The sequence below is a fragment of the Amblyomma maculatum genome, chromosome 8, assembly GCF_055883805.1.
Source record: "Amblyomma maculatum isolate TAMU_Amacu chromosome 8, ASM5588380v1, whole genome shotgun sequence".
Taxonomy (NCBI): Eukaryota; Metazoa; Arthropoda; class Arachnida; order Ixodida; family Ixodidae; genus Amblyomma; species Amblyomma maculatum.
This window is the reverse complement of record NC_139351.1, coordinates 67,120,565-67,139,632: the sequence shown is the minus strand read 5'-3', so window position 1 is coordinate 67,139,632 and position 19,068 is coordinate 67,120,565. Positions and strand designations below refer to the sequence as shown.

The window sequence follows — 19,068 nt, the reverse complement described above, 5'->3', positions numbered from 1 at the left end:
TGAAAACAGCCTTTGATATCTGGGCATTTTACTGCAAAAAGTCATTTTAGGGAGCTCAGCAACAACTGCTTTTGTGTCCGGTCACAAAAGAGAGTAACGGTACGTTGAATTTTTTTTCTCGAAGGACTTGCGAATCGTTGGAACGGCAGTCACTGTCACAGGGCAGCCTGAAACGTTTTCTTGCACAGGAAGGGATGTATTTTTTTTATATCTGTGATCGCAGCACTGAAACATGACAGCTGTAATGAACGACCGTTGATAAAGCCAGAAAGAAAGAAGGAAACACACTTGGCAAGCAATTCTGTAAAAGGGGAAGAGACGACAAGGTTTCTTTTATTTGTATCCGAGAAAAAAAAAAAAATGCGCACCGCCGAAGGCGACTTTATGACGGGGGCAAGGAGAATGAGGAAGGCAGGGGGAACAACTGTATGGCAACACCATATGGAGCGATACGGACACCAACTCCCTCCAGTCTGTACTGTTCACACTCATGCTTCAAAATGAACAAAAACACGTGAACGGAAGGAAAGCACTGTAGAGAAAAGGGGAAAAAAAATTTCAATGATCCAAGCAGCGGAAACCTGGAAATGAATGCTGCATGTCTGGTGAGAAGAAAAACTAAAAGTGCAGCAAGACAGACCACATGACGTCGAGGCGTGACTGCCACCTCTTGATCACGCATCATATGGCACGATGCCGGCTAAGTTTCCGGCGATGCCCATTACAGTCTCCAGAAACTTCCAGGTGGCAGTTCTAAAACCGGCGGAAAGAAGAAAATGAAAGACAGAATGTCCTGGCAGTCTTCTTTCCCTTTTCTACGGCTTTTCTAGCAGCACGCAGCAATCTTTACACGACACCTCAGCCTCAAAGCAATGCACCAATCGCAGGAACGCCAGAGCAACAGTGCGAATGAGGAGGCCGCTTAACAGAGCGGCGTTTTTGCAAAAACGACACCTACACACTTGATATGTTGGTGCAATAAGCACCGGTCTTCCCCTAAGCATCTGTAGCTGTCGTCTTGCATCCTGTGTGCCATGGCCAAAACAGGTTCGGCAACCACAGGCAAACCCAACACACTGGGTACCCTATTAATGAGACAATAAATACGCCTTTCAAGTTGGTAACAAAAAGTAACAAATAGTCCAGTAATTCATCAACAAAACTCATACACAAGATACTTGCTGCAGAGCTACCATCAGCCCTGTCTTGTGTGTCTTTTTCGCGCAACTAAATGGTTGGCTTGAAGCCTGAAAGCTGCAAGACTGTGCTTCGGCAGCAGCCAATCACTTGGTAAAGGCCTTTGCAGCTCGGAGCACAGGCAGCATTCTTGCAAAGGTGGGAGCCATCTCCTAAAACATGCTAGCCAGCCCCTGACATTGCACACTCAAGCACTAATGAATGAAAAGTTACATGCAGTTTTATTTATTTGTGCTACTAACCACATCTTACTTCGCTGTAGTTTCTCTGGCTGTTCGCTACAGCTATCGTCAGTATTCACAATCAGTCAGCTTAGCTATTTCGTCTCCTGGCTTGAAGCAGGGCACAGTGAAAAATTGGGGGGAAAAAGTTGTCAATATACGCTGGAGAAAGGCAAAGGAAAGAAAACCCAAGGATGGCTCAAGTAACATCAATTGCACTACAGTAGGGGAGACACTCCAAACGACAATGAAGTCTCGTTTGAATGAGGTATGAAAAAGAGACGAGACAAATGATGACAGTGATTGCACGCTGCCGCATAGAGGGTCGTACAGGCATCTCCAGGAAGCAAGGGAGACTACATGCAATCGGCACATACAAGCGAGAGAAAACGAGCTTCCAGATGCACTCCGCTGCGTGGCTTTGTTTGGCAAGCTAAGTATAGTTGTCGAAAAAAGACAGCTTCTTAAAAGTGTTTCAACATTATCATTATTATTTTTTGTCATTTTAAATATGACAGATTTCTTCGCACTAGCTTCTATCTGACATTAGTGTTCAGACTGTAAAAAAAAAAAAAAAAAAGAAAAAAAGATGACAAGTAATGGTTAAACACAAAACATGACCACAACTTGTACTTCTCAAAACGCTTCATTATAAACGAAGCACACTTAGCAAGCCCGGCCGCTCAAAACGCCGCTCTCATTAGCCACGAAACGGAGGCATACAGGAGCTGCAGCTAAAGGATGCCATCAACTGCTAACTGTACAGCAAAAAGCGAAAAGGTAAAGTCTATTGGACGACAGCAAAAGCGCGCAAAAAGGCTGGCGCAATGCGGGCCTGTGCTGAAAAACCCGCCTCACGCTGAGGCAAACGTAACAACCGTCAACAAGTGTAGAACATGCGTAACACAAAAACCGCAAGACTCAACACGTCGCAAGAAACATCTCATTCGATTACTATATAAACAAAATAGAAGGGAAACAGCAAACTTGGGGGAGGGCAGAGTGGTTGAGGGTTGCGCACTCTCTGTGCAAAAGGGAATGAATGACCTTGTCGCTGAACTCGACTGACTGGTTGCATCTAGGATGCGGGCCACGATAAAAAAATCGAAAAGCAGTCCTGGCCTCGTTAAGCACGTCAAGAAGAATAAAAAAAAAGATGAATAGAAATGTGCAGACACCTGAGAGCCTGTCAAAAAGCAACTGAAGGCGTGGGAGAGATCTGGGGGAGGGGGGCGCACACAAAACGGCAACACGTCGTGTGATAATAAATACTGCGGGGCGCACCTCAGGAGCTGCTCTCGTGTACGCATGCAATGCAAACAAGAACCGCACTGCCCCTCTCTTTCACTAGTGAAGCTATGGCTTGGCCGGTTTCGACGCGCTGGCCGGCTGCTCCGGTGTGCTCTTTGACTTGTTCTGTGGCACTGCACCCGGCTTCTGTTCGCCGCTAGCCGGCTGCTTGGCGGCCACCCTTTTCGCTTCGGCTGCCTGTGCCTTCAGTCCAGTCTCTGATGGCAGCTGCGAAGGCTGTGATCTACTAGCACCAGTAGAAGAGGAAGCTGTCTGCGGTAACGATGAAGTAGAAGCGCTTTTTGTTTGGGCCAGCCCTGTCGTTGACTGAGGCCTTTTCGAGGTCGTCACGGTCACACTTAACACTGCAGAAGTCTGTGCCGGCACGGGAGTCATGGTTGCAGTTGCAGCAGCTGTGCCTGTGGCCGGAGAAGACGGCTTCTTCGCCGTCGTGGCGACATTTGAAATAGTGCACACCGATGTAGCTGTCGAGCTCACAGAAACTGTGACAGACACACTTTCACTGTGTGTATCACTGCGCTCTGGTTCCCTCCTGGATGTTCCATCTTCGCTGTCGCCGGTTGGCAGAGGAGTGCTGGGTGTTACTGTGAAAGACGGCACATCGTGCTGAGGTTTTGCACTGCCCGTTGCCAGCAAGTGCTGCTCCCTCGGCGAGCGCTGCAGAGGCGAGGCGGGCCTTGTGGCAGCGTCGACAGCCGTGATCGCGCCATTTTCTTCGCCATCAATTAGACTTTCAACTTCGCTCTGTGAATGACTGCGGGCCCTTCCCCCGCCCTGCTGCTTCTCCTCGCCACCTTCGTCCCCAGGTGCCAATGTGCTTGCCGACTTCGGCATCCGCGTTCCCGCCGGCGACAGTGTCAGTATGCTTCGTGACACAGAGCTCCCGGTCTTGGTTGTAACCACTCGCGGTGGTGACCCTTGTGATGTAGATGGTGTCGACGTCAGTGCCAGTGGTGAGGCGTGCGTACAGAAGGACTCTCGCCTTGGCTTGGATTCTGCCGACTTGGGGTGAAGCCGGTCGGGCGACAGTGCCCGCCTGAGAAGTGGGGAGCCTGGCTCTGCACTCTTGGGCCTCATAAGCGACTTGCGCGTCGACGATGCCACCGCGGCAGCAGCGGGCACCAGCGTGGGAGGCGATGCCTTCCGGCCAGCCGCGAACACCTGCGGTGACTGGGCCGCCACTATGGCCACTGGGTGGTGACCGTGGTGGTGATGCGGATGATGCGAGTGGTGAGCTGGGGGGGCCTGTCCTGGCGGGAAGGCCAGCGGCGATGGCGATCGCGTTGGACTGATTGCTGGCAGCGGCGATGGGGACGGGGTGCGGGCCAGTGGCGAGAGCGGGATATGGCCAACAGACTTGCGGCGTGGTGACCGAAAGGTTTGGGCCAGCTTGTGCTTGAGCCCATGCAGTGAACTGGGTCGCTGAAAGTGTGCCTGCACAGAGGACGCTGCCGACCCACCAGCACCGGGTGGAATTGCACCACTTCCAGCGGGTGAGTTCGGCACGCTCGAACTAGGGGAGCTGCTCGGTGAGGAATTGCTCGTCGAGTGTGAAGAATCGGAGGAAGACCTCTCCTTGTTGAAGTTTATCGCGATGCTAGCCCTCGACGGAGGTGATCCACTGGGATCGGCGAGAGACTGAAAGCTCCGGCTGGGAGCAAGTCCAGTCGGCGTTGCTACACCGCCACCGCCACTGACGAGCTGCTGTATCTCGGCACTTGCACGCTTGTTGCTCAATCGGCGGAGCAACGACGCACGCCGCTTCTTATCTGCTGGCTTTGAGCCAATCGTGGGTGGCGAACCCTGGAGCTTGTTGGCCAGCGTGACTGTGGGTCCCTGTGAAAGAGAGAGAAAAAATCAGATAGAAATTCTGCAAAACTGGACGGATGAGCGAATAATGCTAGCTATAACCAATCTAAAATGCCAAGCAGAAGCTTCGCCAGCTCCATCTGGACTGACGTCGGTGCTGTGGCCCAAGTTGAGGACACGAGCTTGCGAATACTATGGACAACTAGTACTTTGCTTCATTTGCACTATACTATCCCATCTAATCGCAAGAAAGTAGGACAGAGAAATATTTCACATGAAGGGCTCGAGTGAAAATGCATAACGTGTCAAACGACTAGATTCAACTCAGTGGGTGCTCTAAGGTTGACCATTCATGCATGCTTTTTTTTGTAAGCTACACTCTCTCCCCAAGCCAGAAGTCATCATCTTCCCTATCATGCTAATCTGAACTCACACTGCTTCCCCACCTGTCAGCACACCTGAAGAAGAGGTGCCATTATCCAGGCCTTAAAGCAGCTCAGCTACAAAAGCCTTTTTCTTAACAATCTAGCAACTGCAGTAGCACAGAGCTTTGGTAAAGCAAACGCGAGGAATGAAACATTTGACAGCCACTGCATAAGCTAGACCAACGTCCTCCAAACTTAGCTTCTCGGTGGAAATGAGCTTTACGAATTTGAACACACAGTTGATTTTGGAAATATCGCACTCGAAGGGGATTGCAAAATAGTTTCATCGTTTAGGCTAGCTTCACCGCATGCTAACGTTTATCGACCACTGGCCTCCCTGCAGCATACTAATGTCGCAGTGGTGCCTCTCGCATTGAACATTTCTTAGGTCACGCAACTATACAGCCTCTTCCCCTGTGGCTCCACTTAAAAAGGCATGGCACACCATTTGATATATATAACGCTTTGTTTACTGGAGTTCAAAAAACGTTCAGTACTGCTACACTTACGCATAGGACTTTCAAGGGTGAATTCTTTGACTGATCAATATGCGCAATAATTTAACAGACCTGGGATCAACTGTACCGCAACAGAGGGACAAGAGAAAAATCTAGCTTATCTTGCAATTGATTTCCCTTAGTTCTGAAAACTGCTTACTGTGTTTTGCTACCAGCAAGTCATTTTGCAAACCTAATTTTTCAAGCTAGAGTCATATGCACTTCAGCGCATAAGCCCGGAAAATCTGTTTGGTTCCGGCCTTAGCCTTTGCCATGTTGACAAAGAATCGTGTTATTAAAGGGACAGAACACTGAGGTCTCGAAATTTTTTCGGCGCAATGGAAAGATTGATGTCTAAAATGTTCAATTCCAAAACAGTTTTGTTAGAAACGCTGTAGAAAATTTTTACCGTGAATTTTTCGATCAGTGCCTGTGCCCGTTTTTATGTAGTCCGATGCTGGAAATCATAAGCAGCGACCGCGATGACGACTGGTGGTCGACAAAAAAGATGTACCGAAAACAAATATAACTTTCACACGCCAGACAGTAATCAGGCATTTTTTGCATAGGGTAACGGCCTTTTTAGTTTCACGCGCAATGCAGTTAGGAAACAAAAATGCACGCCTTGTCAACGAAAGTTTTAGTCGGCACTATCATCGCTTCATTCCCGGAATTGCAAGCACTGTGGCGCCATCTAGTGGCAAAACCTGAGCATACCTCTCGTGTTGCGAAATGAGAGGTAGTTTTCATTTAAGGACGCACTGGAAAGAGCGCAAAATATAATAAATTATGACAAGCACTCCTAGAAGAAAAAAAAAAATAGTGTGCAGTTACGAAAATCAGCTATATTTTGCCGACATCTAGTCACGTGGCGTACTACACTGAAAGTAATAGGGTTTCTCCACTAGATAGCGCCTCAGTTGCTTTCATGCGATTTTCAATTCCAAATTAAAATTGCAAAGCCTCTTTTCTATGATATTGTAGTGCTCGATCTGTACTATATGAGGCAAGATCTCATCTGCACCATGATCTCATGACATATTTTGACCAGTGTTCTGTCTCTTTAAGCACCTCCTCATGACTATTCATTCCTTGTGTTAATTCCTTACTGTTAGCGAATATACCAAACAACACAGTGAACAAGTTGAACTCTCTGAATCAAGCAAGGCCTCCATAGCGGCAATGCTACTCCCTTGGCGCATACTAACAGCTATCCCACAGACGTTACTTTGCAAGGGAGTAATGGAGTTAAGCATATTAAACTAAATAAAAGCGTTTGCTGCTCAAACGAAATGTGCAGTAGCTCATGCATTCTCACCGCGAACATGCAACCTGTAGTACTGTTGTTTGTCTGCACAGTACTAAAGCTTTGAAGCAATTCAACACCAGCTATGCCATGCACAGCAATTAAACCCCACGTGTACAACACTACAGAGGTGTTTACAAAAGGGCGGTTGCAAAACTGTGCACTGAAGTGTCTAGCTGAGGGCACCATGTGGTCCCAAAAGGCTGTAATACCTAAACCGCATCTGCAAGAAAAGAAAGAAATGACAAAAGAAACAGACAAATGTGTGCTATCAAGGCTGTATAATGAGCACATGGAGAGAGCCCAAAAGAAACTTTGGAGGCCTTCTTTAACTACATCCTTAATGAAGGTAATGTGATAGCATTTAAGCTGCCTGCTTCGGTGTAGCACTGTGTATCTAATGGTTTTCCTGTGGTTAAATCATGCCTTCTTTGCAACTTTGTCTGTGTGTGCTTGTACAGAATTACAGACACCAATGTGCAGTTTCTCTCCATGCTAGCTCTGTTAGACTGATGCTCTGCATCCCCAATCACCTTTATACCCTTGATAACATTCAGGAACTGGTTTGATCACGATTCTGTCACCATTTTCACATCACGGCACTTTTTCCACCAATTTTCCGACTAGGAACTAGTTCCATAATCCTCAGATGGTATACCATTTCTAGAATGTTTGTAACTACTATTGGACTGGCACACCACATTATGTAACAGTCAAACTCAGTAATCCACCCACCAATCCACCTCAATCTTTATCGCAAATTACAGTACAGATTGTCATCCTCCCCATATATTCTGACCCATTAATCTTGTCTTAATCTATACAAATAATCCATTAATGCAGATTAAGTCATATTGGTGGGTGGAATAGTAAGTCGAATATAGTACAGTCCAGCGGTAGAACCACCTCTGCCGATTTTGGGGGGTCATAGCCACTTTCAAATCTGGTGGCGCCCTCTGACTGGGCCCTTGGGGGGTCACGACCTTTTGACATCATTGCCCTTTTGAACAATCACGGGAATTTCCTGGGACCCTTGTGTTCGAGCAACTGTGATGGATGCCACACCAGTAGAAACTAGAGAAAGTGGTACTCCATAGCTCCACATGGTCTCTTATAATTAGCTAGAAAAAAGAAAGGCAAATTTTAAAAGGGCAATTTTAATAAAAATTGTCATTACAAGCTTCCACTCAGCCGTAATGAGATCAAAGAAGGAAGAATAAAAGCTCTTATGTGCCAAAGCAGTAGACTGGGCTCAAGATTTGATCTGATCTTTGAATGTTTTCCTTGAGCTGTTTGAAAACCTCGGTATCATCAACTCCCGATAGCTCGAAGTCAAAGAAGCCAGAAAATTTGGTGCAGTTTTGGTGCAAGTGGAAGCTTTTTAGTTTTGATGGGGCTACAGATAAGCTGGTAGTCTGTATTATGAGAGTGTCAATCGGCGAGGTTTCACTGTATGCAAAACTTGTGAGTTCCGGCCTGCCTGAAATATGCGAGCTGCAGCAGTGTTTGATGTCAAATGCCGCGAACACTCAGCCAAGAAAACATTGAAAGAAGTGACGGTACCAGAGTAAAGGGAGTAGGTAGAATGGGTAATGAGTGTACCTGGGAGGTCCGCCGCTGATGACGGGTGTTGCGGCGGGCAAGGCGGCTGGTGGTGGGGTTGCGCTTGCGGCCCCCCGTGCGGATGGAGGTACTCTCCAGGGGCGTGGTGCGTATGTGGATGCGGCTGCCCCCCGCCAGGATCAGCTGCAGCACCTGAGGGTGCAGCAGGCCCTGCACGGCCTCCCCATTGATGTGCGTAATAAGGTCGCCGGGACGCAGGCCGGCCTCGAACGCTGGACTGTTGTTCTCCACCGCCTGCGCAGCAAAGTCGAGAAGACGTCAACAAGATGGGATAGAGGAGGGGCACAGTGTGAGCAAAGTGGCAGAGAGTCAACAAGAAAGGATGGAGGGGAGGTACAGTGTCAGCAAGGTGGCAGGGAGTCAACAAAAAAGGAGGGGAAGGGAGGTACAATGTGAGCAAGGTGGCAGAGAGTCAACAAGGGATAGAGGGGGAGGGAAGGTACAGTGTGAGCAAGGTGGCGGAGAGTCAACAAGAAGGGATGGAGGGGGAAGTACAGTGTGAGCAAGGTGACAGAGAGTCAACAAGGGATGGAGGGGGAGGGGAGGTACAGTGTGAGCAAGGTGGCAGAGAGTTAACAAGAGATGAAGAGGGAGGGGAGGTACAGTGTCAGCAAGGTGGCGGAGAGTCAACAAGAAGGGATGGATGGGAAGGGAGGGCACAGTGTGAGCAAGATGGCGCACAGGCTGAGCAAACTTGCAGCAGCACGAAGGCAGACTTCTTCCCACTAAAACACTCCACGCTTGGATGGAAAGGCAAGGCTAGGTCCCAACAGCAGCATTTGTAACAAAGATTGGCGATGAGCATGAAAATAGAGCGGTAGAGCTTCATAACGCATGGTTATGCTGCAAAGACCACGACCTGCTGAGAATCAGTCTGATCCATTTTGGGTGGCACTTGAATGGTGGAAGGAGTCATCTCCAAACTTTGCTTCATACACGTAACATTTTGAAGTATACAAAGACAAATTAGAGCCGGGCACAAAGGTCGGCTTTGTTTCTGCTTCCAAGGCAGCATATGAATTCCAACTTCCCAGCCTCTACTGCATATTTCTAATGCCATGTCTAGCTTCTTGATGCATGCGTCAAAATGTGATTTGCGCACTCATATCTTGTTCTGTGACAATGCTGAACTACTTTGGGACACGGAGCTACTTGGAGCTGTGTAAAGCGTTTTGCTCACGGAACGCACGCAGGAGTCGGATTTCATCTAAAAAAAAAAAGAAAAAAAAAAGCACATGCCAGGTCACAGGAGAATGCTGGCCACTGACCATGACTAGGTGCTGCACAGTGTAGACATCCGAGTCCCCGTAGTAGACCCGGATGGCACGGATAGTGAATCCGAACCCTCGTGGGCCCCTCTGGATGATGATTGGGGGCTTGAGCTGTGCCACCAGCGGACTCAGCTCCCGGCTGGGCGACGTGTCGCGTGAGCTCGTGCTTGAGCCACCGGGCGAACCAAGCACACCCGAGTGTGTGCCACCAGACAAGTCAGCAGCGCCAGAGGCAAGGTCATCTGCACAGCGCCAGTGGGAAAGAAAAAGCAATGCAACCTTTCGCGGCATAACAGTATATGCTGAATAGACTCATGAAGGCAGTTCCTAGCGCACACCAATTGCTAAGGAATGCACTGTGTTTCAGTGAGAAAACAGGTAGCGAGCATACAGAGCAAATGACAAATTCACAGCACAAAATCTGTGCCCACATCATGTGCTTTTCAAATGGCAGTTCCTAGCGCACACCAATTGCTAAGGAATGCACTGTGTTTTAGTGAGAAAACAGGTAGCGAGCATACAGAGCAAATGACAAATTCACAGCACAAAATCTGTGCCCACATCATGTGCTTTTCAAATGAGCAAACAAAAAAACGTCAGTGTATGCTGCATCACATGGCTTGTTTACAACAGCACAATACGTACTACAGAACAACCTTTCATGCCATCACTCTACAGCCTTCTTTAAATCCACAGCAATAAGATGATGCTCGAGTAATCAAGTAATGTAGTATACCTAAAACCAGCAACGATTTCAACCATAATAGATAAGACACATCCTGAGCGCAATCAGCATTGCAATTATCTCTCACCGGAGGGGATGATGAGCGAGAGACCAGACGCCGATGCCGACTTGATGACCGATCGCGAGCGCAGCTTGATAGGCGGTGAAGGTGTGGGCATCGGAGGTGTGGCCGCTGGCTTGGGTGTTGTCGGTCGTGACGAGGGAGCGGTGGCTGCCGCTTCCTTGTCCGCCTCCCGCTTGGGTGCCGCGGACACCGCGGTGCTGCCAGTAGCAGTGCTGGAACCACTGCTGCTGGTGCTCCCTCCGCTGGTGCCTGGCTCAAGACCGCGCCGGTCGGTGCTGGCTCGTGCCGACCGCTCGGCGACGGGGGACAGCTCTCTGGGCTCAGCCTGTGAAATGTGCAGAGTGGAGGACAAAAATTATGAACTGACCAAATATGGCACTGAATTGGGCCAGGGCACTATATGTGAAAATTAACCCTAATCTAAATGGTCGGTTTGGTTTGGTTGTGTGGGGTTTAGTTCCCAAAGCAACTTAGGCTATGAGAGACTCTCTAGTGAACGGCTCCAAAAGGTTCGACCACCTGTGCACTGACATCGCACAGCCGCCTTGCTTTTTGCCTCCACTGCAAAGAAGCCGCCACAGCTGGGAGTCGATCCCGCACTCTTGGGCACAGCGGTAGAGCGCCCTAACTACAGTCGAACCCAGTTATATTGAACCCAGATATATCGAATTTTGGTTATATCGAACTCACGAAATATCCCCTTGAAAATCCCATGTAAAAGTATAGGAAATCCGCGTCATATATCGAACTCAATTTTACCGGTCGTTCGATATATCAAACTCCGCACTGGAAAGTGTGCCTTCCCCAAAGACGATCGCATCCCCCTTGGCCGCTTGCCGTTTGACGTTTTCAAGCCACGCGCGGAAGGAATGAGAGGGGACAGTTCGGCGACGGCTGGTCTGGGCAGCGCCGCGCCCATTCCCCAAAGGTGCGCGCATCTGCAGTTGTCGTTTCCCGCGCGCCAACAAATGACGTTAGCCGAGCTATCTCTCTCCTTCAGCACGCGCAACGCATGCGCCAAGCCAGCTTAGCCCGTTTTCAGACAGACGTCGGATGCTTTCTCCAGTGTGTGTTGCGAACCCTCTGCGTGCGGCGGCGCGGCGGCGGACGCAGACGTGGCTATGACGCCTGCGGATGTTAAGCAGCAGCAGCTATCTGTTTTTCTTCATCTTTTCTTTCTTTTTCTTTTTTTTCGAGAGTCATCCTTTCTTATCGTTGTGCTGTACGCGCGGCGTAGCGTAAGATATGGCAGCTGCGGACGTTAAGAAGCGGCAGGTTTTTTTTTTCTTTTTTTTTGTTTTTTTTTCCGGGGATGTTTATTATATTTCTTATCGTTTATCCTTGCATGTATGAATCAGCGAAAGCATGCGGTCAGCTGCTGCGATCATGACGCCCGCCCCAAGCGCGGCGTGTTAAATCGAACCAGGCTTGTGCAATCAAGCCATCACGGGCACTCTGCCAAGTTCGCTCCCCGCCACCGCAGGAGCTGTCAAAAGATAAACGCGCCCTGATGTTATCGCTGCGCAGCATCTTGGGACGCTGCCAAGAAATGAGTGGATGAGACGACCGAAACGGACTGACGCGCGCCATCGACATGCAAGCGAAAATGCTCGCGATTTCTGCCGCCGCGGCGACACAGAAACCTTGTTTTGAGCTGCCGCGGTGGCTCGAGCAGCGAGACCAACAAGTTTGAAAATTTTCGCTCCGTCGCTGCCGCTCGTCGCTGAGATCGCTCAGTCGCTTGCATGTGGGCGAGCTAGCCTTTACGCATTCTTTTTTTTTTTCTTTTTTTTCAAATTCTCGGGTGCAAAAGTGGCGGGGGGGGGGGGGTTCATTATGCAAGTGGGTTGATTACGCGACAAATACGGTATCGGTTTTTCGCATCGTAAGTGCCGTCACAAGCCGATTTCTGTATATCGAATTATCGATATATCGAACTATTTCGCGATCCCCTTCGAGTTCGATATATCCGGGTTTGACTGTATTTACCACTGCAATGGGTTTCATCCAAAAGGATCAACTGTGAAAAAAGAAAAGTGCTCTATTTCTGCATTTTTACTTGGCTAGGACAATTAACTATTCTCTCAAAATGATGCTCTGAATTGGGCAAGCATGCAAAGCACAGTTGGGGGGACTGGTTAATACAATATTGGCCACTCAGCCGCATATGGCCGCGCATAGCTAATAGTTTATGGTCATTTATGGCATGTTGACAGTTTAAAGTTGGAAGCTTCCTCGGTCACATCGCCAACAAATGCTACCATAACCTCGCAACCAGTTGACTTTGTTAAGGGCACAAAAGTCTGCCTTTACTGAATAAAGACTTTGATGCTGCATTTTATTCCTTTGCCATCACTTGCATCTCATCTGTTTAATTGCATTCACCCACGAGACAAACTAACCTCACTACCTCTGTCTCTTTCTTCTTGTGGTGATCACGTTAATAATGTTGGCTGCCATTTGGTGGAAACGTTTTTTTCTTCCATTCTGCCAACACTATGCACAATTGGTTTGGTTTGGTAGGATTTAATTTAAGCTATGAGAGATGCCACAGTGGAGGGCTCCGGAAATTTTGACCACCTGGACTTCTCTAGCGTGCACCGACACCGCATAGCACATGAATGCCATGACACTGCACACAATTAAACAGTTACCTAACCACACTAACAAACAGCAACTGCTGAAGAAGCAATCACAATCCCCCCCCACTTTGGGCATCACAATTGTGAAAAAAAGTCTGCTCAGAATCGACTAAATGCGGTATTTCTCTCTGGGCATGAAAAAACATGGTAAAGTATCTATAGTCAACTGTTAATAGCTTTTCTTTCTAGCCACTGTGTATGTCTCTACTGCTATCCATGCCACATCACAGTCGCTACTGGAGCCCAACTTTGAAGGATCCATCGTCCCCCATGTACGCACCACTGTAGTGGCAGCCAGTGTGGTTGGGGTGGTGGAAATGGTGGTGGTGGCGATGGGGGGCAGGGGCAATGGCAGGGGTGCCGAGAACCGGTGGTGCTTAGGCCGGCCGCGGCCGGTTTCCTCGTCAACGGAGAGGGCAAAGCGTGGCATGTCGGCAATGCCTGGCCGCCTTCGGCGCTGAACCTGGGGTGACACCTCGTCCGATTCTGTCTGGGATGATTCGGGGGTGCTTGTCAGTTGCAGGCGTCCGCCCGGCGGTGGGCTGCGTGGCGACACAAAACCAACAAATTTGACAACGAAGTCGTCAACGTGCGAGGCAAAGAAGTATGTGAAGGCTAGGCCTCGGCAAACCTCGCAAAGAAACGAAACCAATTACAGGAAGAAAGAAGCTAGAGGTCGCTAACTGACTTAAGGCTAAACTCAGTTCACAGCACACAATTACCAAGTTGAGTTTCGGGGTTCATTCACAGAGTTTAACTACAAATATAACAAGGTTACCTTAGTTGCCAGGTGTCATCTGAGCAAACATGGAAAACAGAGTCAAAGAGGCTAAAAAAAGAAGATGCAAGGTTTCATTTTTGATGTCTGCTTGATGAATGCACCTCAATCTAGCCCAATTATTTGGTATTCTAACTCAACATCCAGCATTTTACCATCAGTGTACTTTTGCACAATTAACACATTTTTTTTTTGACCATCACATAACTGCAGTGTCCTCTGGCCAGGACAGAATTGCTGTGCATTTTGACTGCTGGGGCTTCTTTTGGGATCAGAAAATGCTTCTTCCCGTGGCCTTGTCTACAGTGCACACTCTGACAGTGGGTCAACCCAGTCGGTGTGATGTGGCCACCATACCCACAACCAAAGCAGGAGGGCACTCACAGCTCAGGCGACGAGCCAGACAGTCGCCGTGCAGATGTGTCCCCTGTTCCGGGTGCCGGAGTGCGAAGGAGCATGGAGTCCCCGCTCGAATCCGACGGAGCAGAGTCCGTGCGGCTCAGTGAGCGGCGGTGGCTCTCCTCACATACGTGCTGCACAGGAGGAGAACAGACACAGAGGGTCTCAAGCAACAGGCTTCTGCTAAAGAAGTGATCCAAGAAGTGTAGCCAGCTACCTTCAGAAATGCAAGCAATCTTTCACTGCGGCAGAAGCAAGAATAGCGCTTGGCGAAAATGCCAGCATTATCGCGAGAGAGGAAACTTGTCCGGTGCGAAGCCTCTGCCCTCTGAAAATGCCACCTATCATGAACCAACCTACCTCCCCAGGCAGCACATACATTGGCCCAATATTGGTACTAAGTTGGTAATGTATGGAACATGTGAGCAGTCACTGCCAACATAATACCAATATTGGGCATCCACTAGAAGTCTATGTAGCAGGGGGAATAAAAAAGTTTTGGCCTATCAATGTGATCAGTGCGTAGAAAATCCTCCTTATCACCTTATGTGGTGATGAGGAGGATTTCCTATACACTGATCACATTGATAGGCCAAAACTGATAAACTCTGATAAACTGATCACCACGTAAGGTGATGAGGAGCACATTGAAGAGTTTTGCTACATCCGTGTCTCCCACCACTATCCGACAAGAGGAAAGGAAAGAATTCACTCTCTCCACCTTTACACCTGTCAGCACCTACCAAGCATGGTAGGTGGCAGAGGCTTTAGAAATATAGTGGGCAGTTTCATGGCCACTTCTAGTGGCTCTGCATTAAAAGTAATGGCAAAATCTCATTCAAATATGCAGTGGGACTGCCAACTGCCATCTTGAAGCACTAGTCAACCTCCACCCATCCAATTTTGTAAAAGCATTCGTAAGAATGAAAGCATCAAAGTAATAATCCAACTGTCACTGCAGCTTTCTCACACTGGGTTTCATGGTCACCAACCCTCTATATCACAAAATGGCCAAAGAACAGTGTGATGCCCCGTATCCTTTTTGCTGCAGCTTATTCGCTTCAACACCAGGGCCTATTCAACCATGCTCCGTACATATCCATCTTGCTTGAGTGTATATATATATATATATACATACAGTCGAACCCGGTTATATCGAACCCGGATATATCGAACTTTGGTTATATCGAACTCACGAATATCCCCTTGAAAATCCCATGTAAAAGTATAGGAAAGCCGCGTCATATATCGAACTCAATTTCACCGGTCGTTCGATATATCGAACTCCGCACCACGCACTGGAAAGTGTGCCTTCCCCAAAGACGATCGCATCACCCTTGGCTGTTTGCGGCGTGACGTTTTCAAGCCACGCGCGGAAGGAATGAGAGGGGACAGTTCGGCGACAGCAGGTCTGGGCAGCGCCGCACCCATTCCCCAAAGGCGCGCGCATCTGCAGTTGTTTCCCACGCGCCAACACATGACGCTTGCAAGCCATTTGCGTGGGTGTGCCCATTCTTTTGCTGAGCTATCTCTCTCCTTCAGCACGCGCAACGCATGCGCCAAGCCAGCTCAGCCCGTTTTCAGACAGACGTCGGACGCTTTCTCCAGAGTGTGTTGCGAACCCTCTACGTGCGGCAGCGTGGCGGCGGACATGGCTATGGCACCTGCAAATGTTAAGAAGCGCCAGCTTTTTTTTTTTTTTTTTCGAGAGTCATTTTTTTTTATCGTTGGGCTGTACGCCCGGCGTAGCGTAAGATATGGTGGCTGCGGACGTTAAAAAACGGCAGGGATTTTTTTCTTTTTTTTTGCGGGGATGTTTATTTTAATTTTTTTATCGTTAATCCTTGCATGATGAATCAGTGAAAGCACGCGGTCAGCTGCTGCGATCATGACGCCCGCCCCAAGCGCGGCATGATAAATTGAACCAGGCTTGTGCAATCAAGCCATCACGGGCACTCTGCCAAGTTCGCTCCCCACCACCGCAGGAGCTATAAAAAGATAAACGCGCCCTGACGTTATACGTTATCGCTGCGCAGCATCTTGGCACGCTGCCAATGAGCTGTGGTTGAGACGACCGAAACGGACTGACGTGCGCCGTCGACATGCAAGCGAAAATGCTCGCGATTTCCTGCCGCCGCGGCGACACAGAAACCTTGTTTTGAGCTGCCGCGGTGGCTCGAGCGGCGAGAGGGACACAGTTCCAACAAGTTTGAAAATTTTCGCTCTGTCGCTGCCGCTCGTCGTTTGCATGTGAACGAGCTAGCCTTAACGCATTTTTTTTTTTTTAATCCTCAGGTGCAAAAGTGGAGGGTGGGTTCATTATGCGAGTGGGTTGATTACGCGACAAATACGGTATCGTTTTTTTGCACCGTAAGTGCCGTCGCAAGCCGATTTCTGTATATTGAATTATCTATATTATCGAACTATTTCGAGATTCCCTTCGAGTTCGATATATCCGGGTTCGACTGTATATATATATTTTTTTTAAAGATTTTGACTCTAGTGATGCTTCTCAATTTAGTACGTGGAGTTTATCATTCTGAAGAAACATATGAGCTATGATGAGAGACTCGGCAGCGGAGAGCTCCAGGTTAATTCTGACCATCTCCTGGGGTTCTTTAACATGCAGTGACAATGCACAGCACATGGACACCATACACATTTCACCTCCATCAGAATGCAGCCATGGAAACTAGAACCTGATCCCAAATCTTGGGCTCAGCAGCACGACGCCACGGCTTCTGTACCGAGCTACAATGCAGAGCCGGCAAAAGCACGCCATTCGTTGCTCTGTGCACCGTTTCTCCTTACCCTGAGCAGGTTTTCTTCTTCCAGCTCCTTCTCGATGCGCGAGTAGACCTTGCGGTAGCGCGGGGAGCACGACGAGAAGGACGAGAACACGTGCTCCTCCCCCTCATCGTGGTCCTCCGAGTCGTCATGCTGGTACCGGTCTGTACGTGCTGTGTGAGCAGATGACCACATCACCTCCTTTAGTCACAAGCTTCACTGGCATCAGAATATAGTGCAATTCTCTAAGGAATGAAAAATAAAAAAGTAAATACTAGGTTGAAACACACCCGTCTGGTCACCTTGATACGACAGCACAATTGTGATGGACGTTATCTCGAGAAAGTCCCTGTTCAACGTGCACCAACCTTTTTCCCAGCAATGTGTCGACTCTGGTTGCCAAGGGAAGTCAACTCGAATTTGGGACTTTTACTTGGCCTGTTGTGGCACCATTTGCAAATGCCAGTGAATTCATTTCGGTGTACCAGTAGAATACTTTCCAAGCACAGCATTTGATTTTCCTGACTGGAATATTTCAGACTGTTGCAGAACCGCCACCCACACTAGACACAAATATATAGAATATATAATAAAACCTCAATAACTGGAAATTTCCGAGACAGCGAGTATTACTGGAACAAATCGAGTATGTTTTGTCAGGATTTAATTTTGGATCATGTAGAGGCTGAAAGTTTTGATTTTTTGAGCTAAATCATAGGCTGGTATCTCTGCCTCACTGGAGCCACCGAAAAATCATTACCCACTCTTAGTACCGTGCGCAGATAGATTGGCTCATGTGGACATGACGATTTGCGCACCTCATCACTAATTCCCAAAGCAATCGCACACAAAGCATTTTTTTGAGGTCCCAAGCACCATAGCTGCACATAGCAATGGGAGCGCAAGAAACAAGCACATGAAGGTTAGCGCACATCTGCACTGCTAACACGACATTAGGAGTTCCTGTCGTAGTTCAAACAGTGCCACGAGTGGAACTAAAAGGGGAGAGGGAAGTGTTGGGTGAGGGTGTTGTCGGCGCCACCCCCTACACAAATTGCGCACACGTTCCGTCTCTGTAGCCTCACTCGGTCCAGCCAGCCACGACTGTCCTGAAAACGGACTCTATCCTTGTCTCATGCAGTGCGGATCTGCCAAAAATCTCATCACAGAACTGTTCATCCATTCACGACCTGGTTCGCCGCATGACCTGTGGGTCACACACATGGTACCAGCAGAGTGGCGGTGATGTGCCGGGGATGCATTCAATCCACATGACACGAAACATGAGTCTGACTCAAATACTAGCCGATATCATTGCTTGCAGGCAAAAACATGTAGAGGGTGAACTTGCCAGTGTTACCTCAGCCGAGTTACTTTTTTTTGGCCAAATGATCTCTCGGATCACATTTAGGCTGCTGGCTTGATAATAATAAGCCTTAATTTGGACCATGTAATCACATGCAACAAGTTCTAAACCCTTCCATAGCCTCCCGACCAGGCTAGCAGTAACTGTAAAGGATAATAAAGATAATAATGCAACCTGCCATAATGAAAACTGCACACACTACAGAGTCTGAGATTGCACGCAATTCTGCAACTAGCTTGCCTTTGCCACTTCGCAGGTTAATTTTAGCAGTTAACAGACCTGCCAAGCTTTAATTCCAACTGACTGCCATATTGTTTCCATACTCGAACATTGCTATCATCGAGATAGCCAAAATGGAAGCGTAGGTGGTAGAACCGGTACAGCATGCTCGAAAAAATTAAAACTGGTTATGAGCACAAGAATGGCGTGGTAATCATCTCTCTCGATGGCAACCTCAGACAAGCTGGGAGAGAAGGAACATCCTATGGCCTTAGAAGCAGAGAACCTTTGCCACTAAGTCAACCATGACGTGCTTAGTCAACCACACACTGTGAAAATGCTTCCCTTTCTCCTTAGTTAGTTCCTTTGGCAGCGTGTTCATGCATGCCTGGTTCCAGAAGTACAAGA

The 19,068-nt window shown here is 48.4% G+C and overlaps 1 protein-coding gene across 6 annotated transcripts in view; it reads right to left on the bottom strand.

Annotated features, from left to right (window-relative positions):
• Positions 1–299: 299 nt before the first annotated feature.
• Positions 300–19,068, bottom strand: part of dop (microtubule-associated serine/threonine (MAST) protein kinase dop) — a 364,897-nt gene continuing 346,128 nt past the window's right edge. For all 6 annotated transcript variants that reach the window (XM_084576407.1, XM_084576408.1, XM_084576409.1 and 3 more), the window contains 7 exons: positions 17,100–17,248; positions 14,274–14,422; positions 13,392–13,653; positions 10,473–10,794; positions 9,658–9,902; positions 8,369–8,623; positions 300–4,565 (listed from right to left, as the gene is read on the bottom strand). In XM_084576407.1, coding sequence (XP_084432533.1) covers positions 2,775–4,565; positions 8,369–8,623; positions 9,658–9,902; positions 10,473–10,794; positions 13,392–13,653; positions 14,274–14,422; positions 17,100–17,248 — 3,173 coding nt within the window. In that variant the 3' untranslated portion in view covers positions 300–2,774. The remainder of the gene's footprint in view (positions 4,566–8,368; positions 8,624–9,657; positions 9,903–10,472; positions 10,795–13,391; positions 13,654–14,273; positions 14,423–17,099; positions 17,249–19,068) is intronic.